General features: G+C 35.5%; 1 protein-coding gene across 1 annotated transcript in view; it reads left to right on the plus strand.

Moving 5' to 3' along the window:
• Nucleotides 1-214: 214 nt before the first annotated feature.
• Nucleotides 215-24,145, plus strand: part of LOC132563614 (ubiquitin-conjugating enzyme E2 E1-like) — a 33,174-nt gene continuing 9,243 nt past the window's right edge. The window contains exons 1-3 of the mRNA XM_060228357.1: nucleotides 215-310; nucleotides 705-930; nucleotides 1,308-1,358. Of these exons, the coding sequence (XP_060084340.1) occupies nucleotides 710-930; nucleotides 1,308-1,358 (272 nt within the window). The 5' untranslated portion in view covers nucleotides 215-310; nucleotides 705-709. The remainder of the gene's footprint in view (nucleotides 311-704; nucleotides 931-1,307; nucleotides 1,359-24,145) is intronic.

Raw genomic sequence — 24,145 nt, forward strand, 5'->3', positions numbered from 1 at the left:
TCGCGTAAGATTTTTATCTAGGTAATTTCGTTAAACGAATGCTCATCAATCACACATATGACTTGTCAAATTATCTCTTAAATTCAATGAGAACTCAAAGAATATATTACTTGTGGGCTGTATGCTATCATTAAATCATGACAACATGTATTTTGCATCATTTTCTATAAATTGCATGCGAGGGAGGTAAAAGTAACAGCCATTTTCATCGCTTCGCACGTTTTGAGACGGATGATAGTGGTGTAATAATTTTATTGGATTTTGCTTAATTCTGCTCATTTTCCTGTTCAAGTTTCCTCCAGGAACCGAGGTAAATACCTGTTCTATGTTGATGTGTTGTCTGCTTTGTTGTGACTTTTCTTATTTGTCCGAAATCGGCCCAGATCTGTGGAATGTCTTTGTTGAAATCGGGGATTCTCGAGCTCGTGTGTGACACTGCTATTTGCCTTCCGTTTTCTCCGTTGATTAGTTTAGAATATTGACAATTGTCGTATGTTAGTCGTTAAACAGTAGCTTTTTTACCTACATGGCCAGTCATTAACGATTTGATTGACACGCTAAGAGATTAGATCATTTTTATGTGTTAGAAATCGGAAGTTCTTTTTATCTTTTAGAATCCTTGTGTGTACAGTGGTTTGACATGTCGATTGAGAGTAAATTGATGTGTATATTACTGAACTAACCACTGTGTCCGTTTCTGACAGATCACATGATGTCGACCGAGAGGGGCACGGTGAACGGGACAGGGGGCCGGGGGAGGGGCAGAAGATCTCGTGGGGGTACCACCAACAACACACCAGTCGTCAGTGATGACGGGGCCCAACCCGGCACTAGTTCCTCTGGGTCCAGCCCTTCCGACTCCCAACCGGCTGTCGTCGTTCCCAAACCAACCCCTAAATCTTCAAAAACAATGGGCACCAGCTTAAAAAGGTAACATTTCCCGTCTGTTTTGGTATAATATGTATACGCGAAGAAATGTTAATCCCGGTTCGCTCAGTATTCCACGAGCGTTGTGCACTGAACTGTATATACACACACAAAGTCAGCTCATTTGCATATAAGCTTTAACATTAATTTTTCTGTAATCTACTAGTTGTTTCTGTTTGAGTCGCACATCATTCGATTTCTCTCGTCATAATCTTTAGTTTGGTACAAAATTTACAAAAATCGGTTCAGTGATTGCAAAGAAATGAAGTTTTGTGATTTTAGCATAGCTTGCACACTAGTACGCCATGTTGTGTTGCATTGATCTGACATGGAGGGGAACCGTCGAGCACCTACTTAGTGTTTTCTAATTCTTTACTTAGGATCCAGAAAGAATTGGCTGAAATCACTTTGGACCCTCCTCCGAACTGCAGGTGAGTTCATTTATGTGTTTGTGTAAACAATGACTGCTGATTATACCATTTCATATATTTTTTGTAAGCTAAGTCAACATATTTCACATTCAATAGTCATTAAGCAGTATTCAACTCGTCAGTAAAAAGTTTTCAATAAAAAGAATTAGTTTTGTGTTTGTACCTATCAAAGCGGTATTCAACTCTTAAGTAAAAAGTTTTAAATTGAAAAGAAATCAGTTTTGTGTTTGTACCTATCAAATCTGTATTCAACTCTTTCAGTAAAAATTTAAAAACAGAAAAATCGGTTTTGTGTTTGTACCTATCAAAGCTGAGAAACACATTTTCAAAATTTGATTTCTTGATATTAAAATAAATGAGACTTGTAACTTCGTGAAATTCAAGTGACACCTTCAGTTTTAAAGTTACTAGCTAACGTTATGTTATAAATCCATATACCATGAAAGTATCCACTTGAGTTTTGTTAAAAATTCAATTTGTTGGTTCAACTTGATTTTAACCTAAAGTTTGTTAAATTGATTACCTCGGCATCGTCATCATCTGTAGTCCTGGTGATCTTGACAATTCTATTGAATAAAAAGCGTTGATTATCTCGTCAACAATCAAAATATCATATATACAGTTACACTGAGGAATCATTACTTTAATAATCCAAGGATGCTATGCTATTTTAGCTTGTTTTTGCATATGGTTTAACTTTCATTGAATAAAGATGAATTAATTTGTAATTTTAAATTTTAATCTGGTTTCCTTGGGGATCTTATTGTTGTTTAATCTATAGCTGTATGCCATAGTTCTTAATTAAATTAAACGATGCTTGGAATGCAACGACGTCTTGTAAGGAATTCTAAGGTCTTTTCCCATTTTATTTAATTTAGTTTTTTGCACACTTTAGATAAATTACCTTAGTGTATCATAACCTGACCTGAACTGGTGTATGTATTTCAGTGATTTTAAAGGCTCAGCTATCTTAGTCCTGTACTCACACTATCCATGTGGGACTCGCTCAGATATATCTGTTATTATTGGTACTTGTCTGATTTTTGGAATTTATGCTCAGGACTTGACTACAAAAATACTGTATTTCATAGGTAATTGGATCAAATCATTGGATGGTTATTTAGTAAAATATTGAGGTCAGCTTACGGTATATATCTGATAGCAAATCCATGCCCAGAGTTTAACAATCACACCAGTATCTCGGCATTACAAACAGATTTAATGTTGTTTCATTATCCTGTACTTCGAGCAAGTACATTTTTACTTAACTTTGTTCAGTAGCTAGAGTTGGAGTTTCATATGGCATGTACTGGTACACACGTACGTTCTGTACTGGTATCAGTTAACAGTACCTCTACATTGTAGTTCTATAAATTGAAGGAAAGCTTGTGTGTTTTCTTATCAAGTTTATCAACCTGTAAATATCTTTGGCAATTTTGAGGGGAAGTTGCATTATAGATGGTTGGGGTGACCTCACTGAACACAATACTGGAGGCCCAGTATCATTGCTTGCCATCCAGAGCAGTTAGGTGAACATATTTTGCTATAGACAACAATAGACTGGTCTGTCTCAGCTTCCTGAGAAAAGCAAACTACCGCTAATAGGAATCAAGCCACACACATCTTCACCTGGTCATGTGATTGTAGTCTGACGCAAAACTGGCTGAGCTATTGTAGCCCCAAGGGTTGAAACGATTCATTGCATTTGGACATGTATCAGGATATTCGCTCTCCCATTGAATTTCCGATATCTCTTTTTCAATATGATACAATATGCCATTTAGTAAAGTAACTCGAAATAGATGTTAATACATATAATAAACTAGTCTTAAACGTTTTGGAACATCTTGAGCTTCTGAAGCATAGCTGAATTGACTACAGTACATTGTTACTGTCTTGTTTGGTCTATAATCTTTATAACATCTCGTCACACTATTTTCAATCTTAGTGTACATAGAATTATATAGTACAGCGGGAAAAGTTGGTCAATTTCTTATCAGCTCTGCGTGTGTCGGTGCTTGTATGCTCCACTCTGGTAATTTTTCTGATGAAGATGACTGTGTAGTCATCAACTTGTGATACTGAAATCTCCCACGGGTTATGTTACAAGAACTTTTACTCTAAAGTCTTAAATTCTTCCAAAAAAATTACCATATATATCTTTTGTATTTTTTACAACAAGAAAGACTTACATTGTAGAATATATTCTTTTTTACTCTCATCTTGTTGGTTTGGCCTAATGACGTTTTAGGTGTTGACAGGTCGTTAAAACTGTAATAACCCATTAGTATCCATAGTATCTATGGAAAATTTCAGTCTACCTCATGAACTTTTTTCTGTAAACTTTTTCACAATAATGGTACGTCAGTGTAAGAATTATTATGGCTGTCCATTATTACGACGTAATTATCTTTATAACCGTAAAGGTATACTTTATGCAACTTTATATTCTGTAAATTTGTCCTGATGAAGGCCACATAGTGGTTGAAAGATGTCGACGAATTAGTCTACATTAAAACTACAACAAGTGTTACTGGATATTGAGAATCCTTCGCTTTATGTTTAAATTGTTATAATAGTAATAATATTGTCGGTAATTAGTAAGTAAATATTTACGATATACTTCACATTGTGATCTTATTGTTCTGTTACATTAGTGTATCGTAGTTGACTTTTTACGTCAGTATTAAATATCACTAACATCAGGTGTATCATATTAAAAGTAATTCAATTTAAAGGTATGTATCATGATATATCCGAGCTTAAATGTATTATTACAGTCCTAGTGGACTCTAGTGCACTGGATAGTCAAGGTACTTTTATGTTCAATATTTGTCTACATGTTACTACTAGTAGCAGGGAATTTCCATTTTTCACTGGATTAGAGTGGTGCATTTTGCCTCATTTTGGAGAGTAAATCAGTGAATTGAGGAGATTTTCAGGAGTAATTGGCAAATTTTAGAATTTTGCTTAAATATAAAATAATTTCAATTTGGAACGTGGCCCATTATCGGCTCCAGAAATCCCTCGGAATATACCTGGATAGGTTTCAACATATCAGTTAAACTCATGAATATGGATTAGAATGATACAGATCTGTGTTGTATGTAGTCATCTTTATTTAATTTATCTACGTCTTCCCATTTTACCACATAAATAAAACAAGGTTTTATACAAAGCATATTAGTCTTTATCACACAATTTCCTTGTTGTTCAGCGAATACACACATCATATCTTTACATAATACATACGTAATATAGTTTATTGCAACCGTCACTTCAGAAAATGAAATGAAGTCACACAGATGACTTTGTGACGTAACATTGGATAACATAGATATAGACCAGACATATGACTTCAAGTCACGCATAGAAATGTCTGTTTTCTGTCATATTTGCCTGAAAAATCCATCACTGAATAAAAAGGAAGTTGAACTTGATTCCATTGAATATGTGATGAATGAAGCTTGTCACAAATTTTTCACCTTAGCTCACTTAAGGCTAGTTAAATGAAAAGTTCTTAAGACTTGTAAGTTCACAGAAACTCATGTGAGATCTTGTATGTCAATTTCAGCCTACCTGGTAAAACATATCAGCTGGTTAATTTCATGGTAATGTCCATGCTCGGTGTTTATCACATCTATTGCATGTTATTTTGTTAAGAAAATTTTCATCGTGTTTTAATCAGCTCACCTCTGATATTGCCAATAGCATGTAACATGATGACTCTCTTGACTCATTGACAGATAAAACTGAATTCTTAAAAACTGAGAAAATATTCTGATGTTTTCTGAGCTATAGGAGAAATAAGCTGTTATCAGCTGTAAAATTGAACAACAAATCACTGCCTTCTTACTAGTACAGTATCCACCCACACACAACAGAGTACAATATTTTTGGGAGTCATATATTGGAGTCCAAGTTTCCACCCACACACAACAGTCCTCGTATATTACAGCGACTTTGGGAGTTGTATATTTGAGTCCCAAGTTTCCACCCACACACAACAGTCCTAGTATATTCACCTACACACAACAGAGTACAGCGACTTTGGGAGTCGTATATTTGAGTCCAAGTTTCCACCCACACACAACAGTCCTAGTATATTCACCTACAGACAACAGAGTACAGCGACTTTCGACTTTTGGGAGTCGTATATTTGACTCCTGACTTTCCTGTTGGACTCGTTGAAATCTAAAGGACCCACTATATCTCTTAGTAATGGGAAACAACAATTTTTTTTAAATGGTTGTTCTGGTCTTGTCTGAAAAATGCAATAAAAATTACTGACTGTAGATATTTGTTGATGGGGAGAGGTATTTAATTACCATTCTATCACAGATGATGTGTGTGATTAATTACAACTATGGTATGTGCACACAATCTATATAGCATCAGTCCACAGAGACTGCACTGCAACATTTACAAGATGGTAATGAATGTCAAACAGCAGATGCATGAGGAAAGGTTTAGTCAAAAGGTCAAGGTTATATCCCTTCAGGTTCAAATTCCAAACGGTATGTTCTCTTTATCTAAAAAGACACTTGGGGAACACATTGGTATTTGTCCACGTAGATTAACAACATCTTTGACGTTTTCTCTCTATATTAATGATTTTGTCCATCTGTCATGAAAACTGGCACACAGCATCACCACTTGTATGAATTCACATCACAACTCCCTGGGGTCAGAAACAAGGTCACTGTTACTATAAATATTATAAAATTATCAAGTTTCTTATCTTATTATGGTAAACCAAATTTTCTTCCTGATTGTAATCATCCTCTCAGGTACCAGTGAGTGTATCAAATTTGTTAGGTTAAAACCAGACAACTAACAGTTGTTGTCGGAGTTTACAGCATGCATATCTTTACTGCATTGACTTTTATTACTTAATATTCCAACATCAGGAAACTTCATTTAACGGTTGATTTCCAACATTACTTTTTGTTTTTAGGATTTGTATCATTGGTCTAGAATTAAGGAAACTATATTTCTGTAGATAAAATTATATATTTCCAAAATCTTTCTTGTACTTTTAAATTCAGACAAATTGATCACAGAAAGTGCTTAAAACTTACGGACTCGCATCCATAAATATATCAAATACATCTTACAACACATATAACATACAAATGCTATAAACATTTATAAATATACAATTGTATTAGCTAAACATAAAATACACTCAGATTAGAAGGATTTACATTATCTTCAATGTGTCGTTTGTTTTAAGATAAATTAACAATTTGTCAAAAAAAAAAAAAAAATAGTTTGACAGAATTTATTGTACAGTCTGAATGACAAATTTTCAACCTTTTTGAGAATTTTGCCAAAATCCTGATGAAAGGATTCAGAAATCCAAATTTCAGCCAATTAAACTTTAAAACAGATTTCTTTGCTAGTGATTGTGGTACTTGGTGATATTTCCTTATTTAGAAGTTATAAACTAATCTAAATCTTACATGTATGATGATAATACTTAGGTTTATTTTCAGATAATCTTAATGGCTTGTACATATTTCATATCTGCAGGATATCAAACATTTACTCTTTCGCTGCAGGTAGCAAAAAGCGGGAGATTGTCAGTCTTCAGCGATTTAATATTGAGTTTATTAACTTTAATGGTTATGTAAAGGATCTGTGATATTCAGTGAATAGTTATTGAATTTTGTTAAAAATGACATGTATTACAATAAATCTACATTTTTATGTTTAAAATGCTTTAACATTGCTGTCAGTAGACGAAAGAAAACTGAACCTATTGTTAACATTAACATATGTCCTGTATATATGTATTTTGCTTTGAAGTTTTAATCTGAAAAAAAGTTTACAATTATGATCTTAAGTAAGCATATACGTTAAAATATAAAAGGAGACACTACTGGCATATTCAAAACTTAATTAGGATAGAGTGAATTGTGAAGAATTTGGTACGAGAAGCTTTTTTAAATTGGGCACCTGCCCCTATCTACTGGTAATTAGTGCATTGGATGATTGTGTTTGTGCAGTTGTACGGTGCATCCTTGTGGCTGGCTGATGTGGGTACATTATACTACAAGGGTGGTGTATTTTGTTATTATGTATACATGCACATGTCTGTGTATCTACATTCAACACAATCGGCTAGACCTGGAAGTATTAAACATCAATTGGTGTATATTACTGTGTGTCTGACACAATATCACTTACTGTTGATTTGTACGGTGAATTGATAACAATTTACCTGTGTAGTGTCTAAAGGAGCTGGAGTGTCGTGTTGTCAGTAAATGTTTGAACTTACGTAATATCTTTACCCCATGTCACATACATGATACCCAGATGTATATTATTAATCAGTTGTGTATCCTGTGCCCTGTTCGTACCGTGACAAAATTTCGATGTGACTGATCTCACAGTTAGGATGGAACTTCTTTGTCTTTAACACTCGACAGTTAGGATGGAACACCTTTGTCTTTAACACGCGACAGTTAGGATGGAACACCTTTGTCTTTAACACTCGACAGTTAGGATGGAACACCTTTGTCTTTAACACTCGACAGTTAGGATGAAACACCTTTGTCTTTAACACTCGACAGTTAGGATGGAACACCTTTGTCTTTAACACTCGACAGTTAGGATGGAACACCTTTGTCTTTAACACTCGACAGTTAGGATGGAACACCTTTGTCTTTAACACTCGACAGTTAGGATGGAACACCTTTGTCTTTAACACGCGACAGTTAGGATGGAACACCTATGTCTTTAACACTCGACAGTTAGGATGGAACACCTTTGTCTTTAACACTCGACAGTTAGGATGGAACACCTTTGTCTTTAACACTCGACAGTTAGGATGGAACACCTTTGTCTTTAACACTCGACAGTTAGGATGGAACACCTTTGTCTTTAACACTCGACAGTTAGGATGGAACACCTTTGTCTTTAACACGCGACAGTTAGGATGGAACACCTTTGTCTTTAACACTCGACAGTTAGGATGGAACACCTTTGTCTTTAACACGCGACAGTTAGGATGGAACACCTTTGTCTTTAACACGCGACAGTTAGGATGGAACACCTTTGTCTTTAACACTCGACAGTTAGGATGGAACACCTTTGTCTTTAACACGCGACACACACCTTTGTCTTTAACACTCGACAGTTAGGATGGAACACCTTTGTCTTTAACACGCGACAGTTAGGATGGAACACCTTTGTCTTTAACACTCGACAGTTAGGATGGAACACCTTTGTCTTTAACACTCGACAGTTAGGATGGAACACCTTTGTCTTTAACACGCGACAGTTAGGATGGAACACCTTTGTCTTTAACACTTGACAGTTAGGATGGAACACCTTTGTCTTTAACCATCGACAGTTAGGATGGAACACCTTTGTCTTTAACACTCGACAGTTAGGATGGAACACCTTTGTCTTTAACACTTGACAGTTAGGATGGAACTTCTCCGTTTCTAACTCTCTACAGTTTAGATGGAAATATCCTTGTCTTTAACACTTAACAGTTTGGGTGACATATCTACTAACCATTTAAAACAGATGAGGGGCTGTGATAGCTCAGTATGTGGCCTACGTGACCACTGGTTATGACATGAGGTTTGTGTTTTCATCCTCCCTTCCCATATAAAGCAGCCGAGTGTTTTTCAGGAAGATGATATAATAGTTAACAGGCTAGCATCTGTAATACTAAAGGTTAAACATAGCAGAACCTGTCTACACAGGACAAACATAGCAGAACCTGTCTACACAGGGCAAACATAGCAGAACCTGTCTACACAGGGCAAATATAACAGAACCTGTCTACACAGGGCAAACATAGCAGAACCTGTCTACACAGGGCAAACTTGACATAACCTGTCTATAAAGAACAAACGTAACTACAGACAGGTCAGGCAAGTTTTACAAGACAGATAATGGTATCAGAAATATTTTAACTTGAACTTTGTGTGGATCCTGTCCTGGAGAGACTGACTGGGCAAACATAATCAGTTCTTTGTTATTGGAAAATTAGGGACTATTAACCAGTTTCTAATAGCCAGTGCTGCTACCACATCATATTAAAAGGAAACCCTTTCTAGCGAGTTAAAAGTAACACATGACTTGCTCTTTCTAGTGGTATATCTGTTACGTATATGTGAGTCAACAATTTGAGAGTGAGCATACTACCATGTGTAACATTAACCCTGTAAGGATTTTTTTTCTGTACTCCGAACACACTTATCCTTCACATATGTGTTGTACATTTAAAGTGTGACATAGAGAACACTTAACAGTTTCCATAGAAGTTGAAGCTGATACTATCAGTTTACTGTGTAAATAGTTATCAAATCTGATCCCCTCTCTGATAGATTCTTCCTTTGGGGAATGACCTGACTTTGCTAGTATTTCAAATGAAACAATTTTTAAACAAGGTTTTCTTGGATTTAAGAACAACATGGAGTAGATCATTTCGTTCAACCTGATGGAAGTTTTTTTTTCTCTCTTTCTTTTTTTTTTTTTTTTTAAATCTACCAAGACTGTAAACAAAATGTTTCAAATATTATCACAAGCCAAGGAAAAGGTTTTAGTTTAAACACGATTGATTAAAAGTTTACTTACTGACCTACCCTTTTTTCTGGCATGTGAGGGAGAAACACTTTATTTTTTTTTATTTTTTTCAACAGATGGTTGAAAACATGCTGGAATTGATATTTTTTTTTGCAACCCTGATCAAATACTGTAGCAGCAATATACCACTCTCTAGTTAGAGAACTTCTCTTTAGCTCAATTGGTTGAACATCAGACTAATAAGCCAGAGGTCCAGGGTTCAAATCCTTCCAGAAGCATTGAAAGAAAAATGACCTCTGTTACATGTTACTGAAAGAAAGTCATAAAAATTCTTTGTTCTTATAAATTTGTCTTTGATATTGTGAAACAAGCTAATAGCTTGTGTTTTAATATTCTGGTGCCCAAGATAGAAGTCTACAAGGGGTTGCTTTGGCAGGAAACTTTAGTATCCATGGAGAACCTACACAGTAGGCCATTTGACCCCATATACCTTTTCATGTCCAAACGGGGAATCAAACCCTGGTCGTCCAGGTGGAAGTGTGGTATGTAACCAATCCCAGTTTGGGGTGGGGGTAAATTTAGGTATGGAGATTTATATGATTACCATATTCAATGTACATTTTAAATGGATTCCCACTTTTCATTCAGTTTACAATTTCCTAAAAAAAATTATATTTGAAGTTTATCCTGACATAAACATGTAACTGCAAAGAATCATGATTTTTTTTTAACAAGTCCCGAACATCAAAATCCAAAATTTTTATGAGTACCAACAAGTCCTCAAAATTTGAGCAAATGCCAGATAAAAAGACGAGTTCACTACTTGAATACCTGAGTCCTAAAACTCGCTGCTTGAGACTTGTATTGTGTAGTATCAGGACTTTGAAATCTGTATAATCTATAGTTATATGGTTGAAGCTACGAGAGCTGATGTGTTTACATACAAAGGTGTTTATGTACAGTGTTGTGTGTATACAGTGACCCTATACTGGTTATATGGTGCCATATGTATGTAACTAATTATCTATATATTACAACCCTCAGGCAAGATGAAATATGTATGCATGTGATTATCTTATTTTGTATTTTGTTTGTTGACTGGGAATTATTCTGGCTTAAAATACAGAATTCTATTTCCTGCTAATTCATATATTTTTTGTGGGTCTCCATTTTCGTGGTTTTTCCAAAAATTTTCTTTTTTGTGGACACTTGATTTGGTGAGGAAATATAACTGAATAAATCTACTTGTACTAATTTTGATAATTTGATGACATGAATTTGTGGTGCATGATCGATTACCCACGAAACCAACGAAAATAAATCAACCATGAAAATTAATGGTTGTACAGTATCGGTTTTGTGCTTAACTTTATTTTTTATACGACGCTGGAGGTGGTCGTTTATTGGCGTCATCTTCTCAGTCTGTCCATCCGTGCGTCCATTTCTTGTGAACGCAACTCCTCCTAAACTAATTATCAGATTTTCATAAAACTTGCTCAATGTCACTTATACAATGGTTCGATGTGCATGAAGGGGCGATTTTACGGTTCATTGCTTTTTATAAGATTTATTTATTTTGTGGCGGCGTATATTGTGTCCATGGCACTCTTGTTTAAACTAAGCTTAATATTTTTCTTTATATTTTTGTACAACTGTGCTTACATTTATTTCTTTTTAAACTAAACTTCATATTTTCTTCATATCTGTGTACAACCAGAAATGCTTTACATTATTTTGGAAACAATGTAACAATAACTATTATATTTTGACTGAGCTATGCATAACTGAAATGATCAGTACTTTGACAAAGTGATATAACTGTCACTCGGTAATCTTTACATGAAAATTGAAATCTAGCCAGATAGATATGTTCATCACATAATCAGCTTGATAGCCAGTGAATTCACCGAGGATATGTAATATGCATATGCCACTATCTATAGATATACTAGGGAGCATTTTTCACAGACTGCACCAGTGAGATATTGATTGTGATGTCATAATATGGATAGTGATATTAGTATTACATATTGAATTGAAACAGTTGCAATAATACAAAATGGTTGCCTCAGTCTGTATTTGTCTTCCACATTTTGATTTAAAAACTTATCATAATTTTATTTTCTGATTTTTTGGAGAAGAACATGTCTTCAATTTGTTTTTTATTTCACATGAGTCAAGGTTTTCAAATGAAAACTCATTTAATATGCTATGTTTATTGTTGGTTTTATGTATGAGAGAAGTTTATTTAATGTAATATTAAAGTGTGGTTGGCTTGTTCGGGTTTATTACCATGCCAACAGCCAGGGTTGTTTCGAGGCTGAGCCTTCTAATGTGTCGCTAGTGGCTACCTCACTGAACAACATACTGGAGGCCCGTCTCATGCCATTCAGATCAAATAGGGTAAAGTGTCATGCCTGAGGACACAATCGTGTTAGCAATCTAGTCTCAGCTGCCTTAGAAACACAAATTGCCGCGGGTAGGGAACACTGAATCACGAAAGTCTGATTGTCTCTCGAAGTCTCTAGGCCAACGCTTTACTAACTGAGCTGTCACAAGCCTCGAAAGGACATAGTGTATCAAATATCAGTTTTCATGCAAAGATGAAGAGAAAATTCATATGATTAATTATCAATCATTCCAAATTGTATAAGTTGATTGAATGTCGGCCTGGAGTTATTCCTTTCTAACACTTTAAATTGTGTGCCTTTGGTTGATATTGGGTGGTGATGCTCTGCCAACACTCATTCTTTTTCGCTTGATAGGGGACATGAGGTAGTTAACTAGTCCTGTGTGTTATTTCTACAGCTACTTCTTGAAAGATCTTCCATTTGTGATCAATATTTAGACCTCACTATAGGAATTAGAACAAAGCTGTGGAGGGAAGACTGGCAGAGATAGGAATTGATTTTGGATGTGGGGGTCATATGTCCGTTTTGTTTCTACAACACTACAAGATACTTGGGTTGTGGCAGTAAACCAGGAATATTGTGTACCATTGCAGAGTTGGGATGTGTTTTTATGTGAGGGCCTGTTGATCACCATTACATGGTAAGGGACACAAATGCATTGTTTGAGGGCCTTTTGACCATAAGTACATGGTAAGGAATATAAATTTATGTGATGGCCTTTTGACCGCAAGTACATTGTAAGGGACGTATCACCATGTGAGGGCCTGTTGACCACCAGTACACAGTAAAATACATGTCATTGTTTGAGGGACTGTTGACCACCAGTACATGGTAAGGGACGTGTCACTGTGTGAGGGCCTGTCGACCACCATTGCATGGTAAAAGACGTGAAAGTGTGAAGGCCTGTTGAACACATGGTAAGGGACACAAATGCATTGTTTGAGGGCCTTTTGACCATAAGTACATGGTATGGGACATAGCTTTGTGTGAGGGCCTATTGACCACCAGTACATGGTAAGGGACATGTCACCATGTGAGGGCCTGTTGACCACCAGTACACAGTAAAATACATGTCATTGTTTGAGGGACTGTTGACCACCAGTACATGGTAAGGGACGTGTCACTGTGTGAGGGCCTGTCGACCACCATTGCATGGTAAAAGACGTGAAAGTGTGAAGGCCTGTTGATTAGCACATGGTATGGGACATAGCTTTGTGTGAGGGCCTATTGACCACCAGTACATGGTAAGGGACGTGTCATCGTGTGAGGGCCTGTTGACCACCAGTACATGGTAAGGGACGTGTCATCGTGTGAGGGCCTGTTGACCACCAGTACATGGTAAGGGTTATGTCACTGTGTGAGGGTCTATAGACTACCAGTACATGGTAAGGGACATGTCTTTGTTTGAAGGCCTGTTAACAACAAGTACATGGTAAGGATCATGTCTTTTTGTGAGGGCCTGTTGACCAGCACATGGCAGTGGACATATCTGTGTGAGGGTCTGTGAGGGCCTGTTGACCAGCACATGGCAGTGGACATATCTGTGTGAGGGTCTGTGAGGGCCTGTAGATTACATGGTAAGGGAGAAGTCATTGTGTGTTGGTAACCACAAGTATACATTATCGTAATTCCCTCCCTGATACCTTAAAGGGGAGAATAACCTTATAGGGAATTAAGACTGGAGGTATGCTGTAGCACTGGAGATAAACCTATTGTATAATTCACTTGAATAATTTCCGGTGTTGGTAAATGAATCTTCCGCAGCTGTGTCACCTGTTCAAATGACAAAAAGTGCCATTGTGTAGTTGTCATGGAAATGCAAAAAGATTTTATCAAGGTATCTTTTTCATGGCAGTTATTCACCTTATTATGAAAATGGACTGATCCGCTTTAATGGTACTGGACCTGATCACATGAGCACCTGAGGGGAGTAAAGTCAACTGTGATTAATTTTACCTTGATAAACTCTTATTCCCCTTCTCTATCAAAGATAGACTGTTCGAATCTCTAAGATGAAACTATTTTAGGGAAGTTTATTGTGTTGACATAGGGGTGTAGGATTGGTGAGTCAGTTAACTGATTAATTTATCATCCATTCAGGCCAAAAAGCTCTACATTTCTAAGTACGCTGATAGAGGTTGGTTGCCGTATATCACCAACAAAATATTTCTATGGGAAAATAACTCAATCATTTCCTCATTTGCTATCAGATTGACAGAACACTACATGATTAAGAAGTAGAAGAATGTAATTTCTATCAAAGATTAAAAATTCCTATATTTTTGTATTCCCTTGTAGAAAAGGTATTGTTTAAATCATTTGAACAAATACTGAACAAAGCATTTCCACATTGATATGGCAGGAGCTTATATTGATATAAACGTAGTTCTAGATATAAAAACTGAAGTCTTGTACTGTCAATAAACAACAATAAAATCCCAACATGTCAACATAAACATAATCCCAACTCAAATTCAATAAAACTATGGCAAAATATCAACAACAAAAAATTAACATTTACAAAGTACAAGGAGAATAAGACCAGGAGTCTGGGAAGTGTAAGCATCTTCTACTTCATTGAAGACACCTGAAATGTCGGTGATCATGTTGTATAAACCTCTCCTTATAAGGACCTGATGGATCATGATAGTCTTGGCAATGCCAACTGTAGATTTTCATACACTGGTGTACAGTTCATGATGTTAAGTCAGAAATCATTTTGCCAGATCCCCTGTTATGATATGAAAGAAATATTATAATGGTTTCACACAGATATATGTCCCGAAGAAGCCCTGTAAGAGAGTAGCAACTGGTCAACTTGCCTACAAGCTCGTGAGCCCTGCCACGGCCACATGTTGGGATTGATCCCTACAAACTCATGGGACTTCTATTGCCCCGTTCACATTAGATGTGGGGTCTGAGAACTAAATATCCACCACTGAAGATACTTGGCTCAATATCCCACGCAAAATCATTTCAGTTTTTTCTCAGATAAATTCTGATCTGAGGTCTATTCCTGAAATAGCTGAACTGAAAGGTAAACCAGCCCTCTGTAGTTTGGACAGAGATCTTGGCAGACTAACCAATATAAATAAATGTAGCTTGTCGCCATCAGTTTTTTTGTCAGTCATTCACACTATGTATAGCAGTATATATACATGCGGCTTTGCTTAGCCACAACAACCCTACTTTATACTAGATTTAATTCAGGGGTAAGTCAGGGTGATAGATGTTATTTAAAGGGAACAATTGTTTTGAAGAAATGGGTTTAATTTTCATATGTAATAGAATAGATTTTGAAGATTTCAGTGCAATTTACGTGAAAAATTATCGCCGATTGCTGAATATCAGTTTTAATCATCCTTAATTTCTTTGATGAAATTGTATCTATAGTTCCTGTCTGGTGATCTGTTGTTTGCTACATCTGTGTATACAGTACCTGTCTGATGATCTGTCGTTTGTTACATCTGTATATACAGTGCTTGTCTGATGATCTGTATATACAGTGCCTGTCTGATGATCTGTTGTTTGTTACATCTGTGTATACAGTACCTGTCTGATGATCTGTTGTTTGTTACATCTGTATATACAGTGCCTGTCTGATGATCTGTCGTTTGTTACATCTGTATATACAGTGCCTGTCTGATGATCTGTTGTTTGTTACATCTGTGTATACAGTGCCTGTCTGATGATCTGTTGTTTGTTACATCTGTGTATACAGTGCCTGTCTGATGATCTGTTGTTTGTTACATCTGTATATACAGTGCCTGTCTGATGATCTGTCGTTTGTTACATCTGTGTATACAGTGCCTGTCTGATGATCTGTTGTTTGTTACATCTGTGTATACAGTGCTTGTCTGATGATCTGTCGTTTGTTACATCTGTATATACAGTGCCTGTCTGATGATCTGTTGTTTGTTACATCTGTGTATACAGTACCTGTCTGATGATCTGTTGTTTGTTACATCTGTATATACAGTGCTTGTCTGATGATCTGTTGTTTGTTACATCCGTGTATACAGTACCTGTCTGATGATCTGTTGTTTGTTACATCTGTATATACAGTGCTTGTCTGATGATCTGTTGTTTGTTACATCTGTGTATACAGTACCTGTCTGATGATCTGTAGTTTTAGAGCTCTGTCTCTATAGATTAATAAAGCTAAGTCATTAAAGCCTTGCCTGGTATAATCAGTTTTATTTCATTGTTCTTTAATTTAATACCCAGCCAACAATTTTGCAGAAGATGAAAATCTAAGAAAATATCTGTTATGCCTGAATACGAAAATCCATTTACTGTAAATTCACGATTGATAGAACTTGACCCACTCATTACCTCAGTCAATCTCGGCAGAATGTTGCCCCTTCCTTCAGTATTTCATGTGTACATGATATACATAAAGTGTACACAGATATTCTTACACTGTTTTATGGCTTGTAAACATGCCTTATCCAACCATCTTATTTACATTGGTTTCATGTCAATGACACATGTAAATGGAGAATCATATTTAAATAGAACGGTAATTCATGTATGGTTTCCTATGATTACAGATAGTTCGGTATGATAAAGTTATAGAAAGAATATACAATATGATTATACTATGTGAAATTATTTGAATGTCACAGGAAGGAAGACATTGATATGTCTTCTGTAAGAATAGGAAGTGTAAATGAAGACCTTGAATCTCAGATCTTTGGGCAAGATTCTTAAGTACCTTCCCTTTGAGTTGAAATTTTTCACCCATCTAGTTAACATTCTTGTCTGTGGAAATATTTCTGAGGGAAACTTTGTATTTCCTACCACAGGACCTGAGAACTAAGGTGAGCAAAAATGCAGTACCCTGTCCTTCAGTGGTAGGGATTCAGAATTGTACAAATAATGAGTCTTACCACCTCAGGGGGGCTGAGGGGCAGAGCCAAAAATTGGAAATGGGCCAATATTGCTATAAAATCTTCTTTAGAACCATACACTGGTTATCACTCATTTCGTACTGGTAGTAGTATCTTATGCTGGTAGAGGTTTCACTATTGTATAAATGATGGGATTGACTCCCACATGTACAGGGCTGAGGGGTAGAGACAAAGCAAAAAGGAGAAAATATGTCATTATTCCTAAAAACAAAATTCTTTAGAACTATTCACTTGTTAGATGATATGGATTCAAAATTGTACAAATGATGGGGCTGACCTACCACAGGGCTTAGGGGCATGGCACTGGATATCACTTATATTTGAATCAACAGGGAGTGAAAATATTTTATCTGCATTTGGTCAAAAGTCTCCTTGAACAAATTTGTATAAATGGTGGGACTGACCTCCACCCCACCCCCTCACCCCTTTTTGGCCAGAGGGGCGGGGTCCAATCAGGAGACATGTAGTATATTCTTTAAAATCCATCTTCTAAGTGTATGAACAGGATATTGTCTAAATTTGATATGAAGTATCATTAATGCAAGTTTTATTTTGTATAAACAATAGCACAGAAGGGTTTTTATTTGTTATGTTGCATTAATTCTTTTTACAGATTTAGTGTCGATATCTTTTCCACATAAAAGTTGACTGTTTAATGATGCTTAATAAATAGCAAGAGAATTCAGAAGAAAGAAAATACATTATTTTTATATTTCATTTAACTATTGAATAAGTGAGAGATTGGAAAACGTACAATACAACCCTATCATAAAACTGGTGTCAAGGTTGATTAAATGTTGCTCAGGCATGTCACAACAGAGAATAGGAGCCTCAATGGGTACCTTTACTTCCACCTTCACAAATACAGGTGACTTGTGTGTATAGCCTTGCTCAGAATGTTACTCTACGAGCTGACAATATAAACGGGTAACACGCTTACAAAGGACATTTAAATACTGGCCCTAGTTAAAAAAGAAACAGCGATCAGATTTCCGACAAATATTTCCCAATCTATTCTGGTGTATATAAACTATATATAACAAGATTTACATGGCTTATCTATTGATTATATGTGTTAATTCGTGCATTATTATTCCACGGTAGTACCATCCTTTGTAGTTTGTATGCTTTGTATTATCAATCTGTGTACATTATACAAAGGAATGTCAGAATTATCTTTTAATTAGCAGTAACCCATATAAAAAAAAATACAACTACTGTAAGGCACGTGTAACATTTCTGTCAAACTTGCAGAATATCGCGTTTAGAGGGTCGATATTACTGGTAGGCTGTTTGCGATTTGAAATATCAAAATACGTTTTTGAATAACTGATGGGGAGGATTTCATGGTACATTATGTTGTATGTTGACATCTTGTTGCACGCGACACTGTGTCTGAGTGATAAAGAATTCTCAAAACATTGTCAGTTTTGCACGTTTAATTTTCATTTGCACCGATCCAAAGTATTCAAAGCTATGAATTACTGTATATTTAATCTACCAGACAAGTCCTGTACTGGGATCACTATTGTTTAATTTAGCGGGGCTGATGTTTAGCAGTCGTAATGGTTTGTGCCTGCTTACAGTTATGAAGGTTTTTTCAGATTATATCAACTGGTGTATATATAGGTATAACAGATATTTTCTGAAGATTTCATTTACACTAGAAATATTTGCATATGTTTCATCTTGCACTGTCATTATTGATTCTGAATACAGCGAAATTAAATCCCCTGAAAATTTTACCTACTAAACAGTAAAATGTTTTATGCATCTTTCTCGAATTTCTAGTCTTATCACATACCCAGCATTCATTGGTAAGATTTGCTGCTCAATATCTTCAGTAGTTATTTCAGGGTCGATAATTAGATCACTCACCATAAAATTATCATTTCTTGTTCTGTCCTGTGATTAAGTCTGTCAAATAACCAAGTATATTTTCCCCAATTAAAATAAAAAGGGTCCAAACCTTAACTAGCTTTGATTCTGTTAGAGTCATTATTAATCAAACACTTAACTATGCTGATAAAAGAGGAGCTCTAGGTCGCCATAATTTGACAAAACCCAGAAGCAAGGTTGCAGAATTATTGTAAAAACACTTTGTATTTATACAAGACTAACTTGCTCCAATAAGATAACCTAAATGCTTAATAAACGACAAATTCTATTGGATTAACTTACACTGTTCTAAAACAACAAATTCTATTGGATTAACTTACACTGTTCTAAAACAACAAATTCTATTGGATTAACTTACACTGTTCTAAAACAACAAATTCTATTGGATTAACTTATACAGTTCTAAAACAACAAATTCTATTGGATTAACTTATACAGTTCTAAAACAACAAATTCTATTGGATTAACTTACACTGTTCTAAAACAACAAATTCTATTGGATTAACTTATACAGTTCTAAAACAACAAATTCTATTGGATTAACTTATACAGTTCTAAAACAACAAATTCTATTGGATTAACTTATACAGTTCTAAAACAACAAATTCTATTGGATTAACTTACACTGTTCTAAAACAACAAATTCTATTGGATTAACTTATACAGTTCTAAAACAACAAATTCTATTGGATTAACTTATACAGTTCTAAAACAACAAATTCTATTGGATTAACTTATACAGTTCTAAAACAACAAATTCTATTGGATTAACTTATACAGTTCTAAAACAACAAATTCTATTGGATTAACTTACACAGTTCTAAAACAACAAATTCTATTGGATTAACTTACACTGTTCTAAAACAACAAATTCTATTGGATTAACTTATACAGTTCTAAAACAACAAATTCTATTGGATTAACTTATACAGTCCTAAAACAACAAATTCTATTGGATTAACTTATACAGTTCTAAAACAACAAATTCTAATTTATTATTTTATACAATTCTAAGACAACAAATTCTATTGGATTAAAGGGATGTTCCACACAATTTAGGATTCCTTGGGATGCTTTTGAAGAAAACTGTACAGAATTATCTACTTCTGTCCTTATGGAAATCATACACTTCAATTTACCATTTAAACAAACATATACTTAATTTGTGGAAGTTCTTTACAGGTCTAGCTAGATCAATTTATAAACATTTGCATGACCTTGATTGCGTCATAACAAGTTTGCGTTGTTATAAACTGAACAGAATGAAATATTTGTGGGAATTATATAAATCAGCAGAAAATAAGCCTAATGCAGTTATGAACTTTGAACCCCAGCAGAAATTTTAGTGAACAGGGTACACATATTTATCCAATACTCAACATAAGATGTACAACCCACTGACCGTGGAGTCTCTGCATTTCCTGTTTTACTATATTTAGACAGTTTGGGTGGGAGTTTTCCCACCAATTTCACCTGTCCAAACTGACCACAGGAGAGATATTTGGATGCTAACAATAGTTTTAAAAGTCATCAAAATAAGTTCTTAAAAGGCACCAAACAGTCAGAAATTTTGAAACTGAGGTAGAATTCCCCTTTTAGCCGTTTTTGTGTAAATAAAAGAACATTTTTCATTATTTCAAGATTTCACATGGAAACATCCTGTACATGGTTTCATGAATAGAACCCCTTTGTGATTTTGCAAATGTGCAGTGTGCTTATTAGGACAGATACGATATTATAACTTGTTTCCAATTGTTATGACATAAGTTTATATGTTGGAAGGGTGATTTGTTTTAATTGTCTAATAATTGTAAAAAAAAATTATTGATTCCAACAGAAAGATATTGAGAGTAAGGGTAGTTACTGTGAAGCTGCTGCTGTTCTCTGGTTACATATTAAAACATTTATAAACTTGATGCGTTTATTTTCTTGCAACATTTGTTTTTAAAAAGTATACTTTCCTGGATCAATATTAGAAGGACAAATGATATTATTGTATGTGAATGGATGTGAGTGGAGACCCGTTTTATAGCTAGACTTCATACCTGTATCCACAGCTGACCTGGGGATGAATAAGTAATAGGTTCATGGTTCATTTTACCGTAAAAACCTCAATATATATAATTCACTAGTGCTATCTGAAACCATTACCTCGGTGTATACATAATACATAGCTGTTCTACATGTTCATGGTGATCACTACTCTATTTGACAAAAAGGTGTGTGATTAATGAAACCATGTGCGGGAAAAATCAAAGTGAAATTTTTTTATTTTTTAACATGCCTTTCTGTAGCCATGAAAGATAGAAGAATGTATGGGCAGATCAGTGCTATGAAGAATTTTTAAGGTTAAAATTAGCTCATCTATCCTCTTCCCTGGATAAAAGTGGGGATGCCCTTATAAGAACAGGTGCACTTACAGGGTGGAATATGGTAATTACTGTATATACCTTGCAGTCAGCTAGAGGGTACAACACATTGCCTCTAACAGGATGATACATTTGTGTGTCATTTTACTTAACAGTAATCTCTATATATGGGTTTGTTTGTTGAGTTTATCAACCAATGAACAGCCAAGGTCATTTTGAAACGAGATCTCCTTGTATTAGCTTGTGTCAACCTTGCTGAAGTACACACAGGAGGCCCATCACAAGCCTGGAGTACTGGAGTAAACAGATTGATCCATTCCTCAGCTTCGTGAAGAAACCAAAAATGCTGCGGGAAGGGAATGTTGAACCACACACCTTGGATATTTACCCGAGTTCACGTAGGGTACCACCAAATGACAGAGTTATCACAGTACACACCTATAGGAGTGGGCTTATTGTGTTTAATTATCAGGAATAGGCTTAATGTAGGATGAATATGATTCTAATTTGGGAAATTTCATAGTACAATTTGTAATAGATAGGCTCCTTTATAGTAAATAACGCATCAGGTATTGACAGATAGTTTGGATGCTGTAATGATCAAGGGTTAACGCTGGCATTATGGTGATTTTCAGGGTTGAGTATATCATTGTATTAATATATAGCTGTATATTGGTAGTTATGTTTGTCTGTTTATAGGGGTTTATGTAAACCAGACCATCAGTGAGATAGTGATGGGTAGTTGGGGAGGTCAGTATACACAGGTTGATTGTGTATACAGACCATCAGTGAGATATTGATGGGTTGTTGGGTAGGTCAGTATACACAGGTTGATTATATATACAGACCATCAGTGAGATATTGATGGGTCAGTATACACAGGTTGATTATATATACAGACCATCAGTGAGATGTTGATGGGTCAGTATACACAGGTTGATTATATATACAGACCATCAGTGAGATATTGATGGGTTGTTGGGGAGGTCAGTATACACAGGTTGATTATATATACAGACCATCAGTGAGATATTGATGGGTTGTTGGGGAGGTCAGTATACACAGGTTGATTATATATACAGACCATCAGTGAGATATTGATGGGTTGTTGGGGAGGTCAGTATACACAGGTTGATTATATATACAGACCATCAGTGAGATATTGATGGGTCAGTATACAGGTTGATTATATATACAGACCATCAGTGAGATATTGATGGGTTGTTGGGGAGGTCAGTATACACAGGTTGATTATATATACAGACCATCAGTGAGATATTGATGGGTCAGTATACACAGGTTGATTTTATATACAGACCTTCAGTGAGATATTGATGGGTCAGTATACACAGGTTGATTATATATACAGACCATCAGTGAGATATTGATGGGTTGTTGGGGAGGTCAGTATACACAGGTTGATTATATATACAGACCATCAGTGAGGTATTGATGGGTCAGTATACACAGGTTGATTATATATACAGACCATCAGTGAAATATTGATGGGTTGTTGGGGAGGTCAGTATACACAGGTTGATTATATATACAGACAATCAGTGAGATATTGATGGGTCAGTATACACAGGTTGATTATATATACAGACCATCAGTGAGATATTGATGGGTCAGTATACACAGGTTGATTATATGTACAGAACATCAGTGAGATATTGATGAGTTGTTGAGATGGTATATAATGATGATCACAAACATCAGACAGGTTCCTGGTCTGTCCATCATTATCAGATAAAGCTAGATTGTTGTCCTACATAACAGTCAATTACCCTCACATTTACCATCCTGAACTCTCAGGTCTGTTGCATTGATTCTACAGTGTGATGGTTTGTGCTACATGCTCCAGAGACACTGGATTGACACAGGCCCATTACATTGCTAATACAGTGGGTAAGATTACCTACAGAACGATGACAAGTTATCTGATACGACACACTAGTACTCCTAAATGTACACTGCTCTATGTTTGCAGTCTTATTTCATTACAATGTCATTTCAATTTAAATGTATATCAAATGTCTGTTTTTTAATAGCTATCATTTTCTGTTAATGAAATTGATTGTTATCAATTCCTGTTTATATTTATAGCTGTAGTTATAGATGCATCAGTAATACTTTAAAATTTTAATCTAGGACTTTTCCATATCAATTACAAGTGAAGCAATTTGGATTCATTAATGAAAAATACTAGTTGATTATCAGAATGTTTAACTACCTCAAGGCATTGTGTAATTAGGATAGAGCCTATACTGTTTCTGTCATACAAGTCTATATACAGTAGAACTTCTCCAAACCGACCATGCGTGGGACATTAGTATTTGATTGGTTTAGGGACGGTTAGGTTTGGATTAAGTTGACTGATCAGGCCCCACTTGTATAAAATATCTCAATTTCAGATTTCCTCAAGCCCAGATTTTCCTCAGCTAATATCTCCTTGAAAATATCTTGTATGAAAATTCATCCAGGAATTTCAGGACATCCTAGCTGATGCCTTCCTCCTGTTCCTTGAGAAAATTTTATACAAGCCGTTTTTGAGGAGATGTCAGCTGAGGAAAATCTTGACTTGAGGAAAGTGGGGCCAGGACTCTGATGTAGCTAAACTAATTCTGTTTGATATATTACATTAACCA

This window comes from Ylistrum balloti, unplaced genomic scaffold (assembly GCF_031769215.1).
Source record: "Ylistrum balloti isolate Yb309-2 unplaced genomic scaffold, AGI_CSIRO_Ybal_v1 Utg369676, whole genome shotgun sequence".
NCBI lineage: Eukaryota > Metazoa > Mollusca > Bivalvia > Pectinida > Pectinidae > Ylistrum > Ylistrum balloti.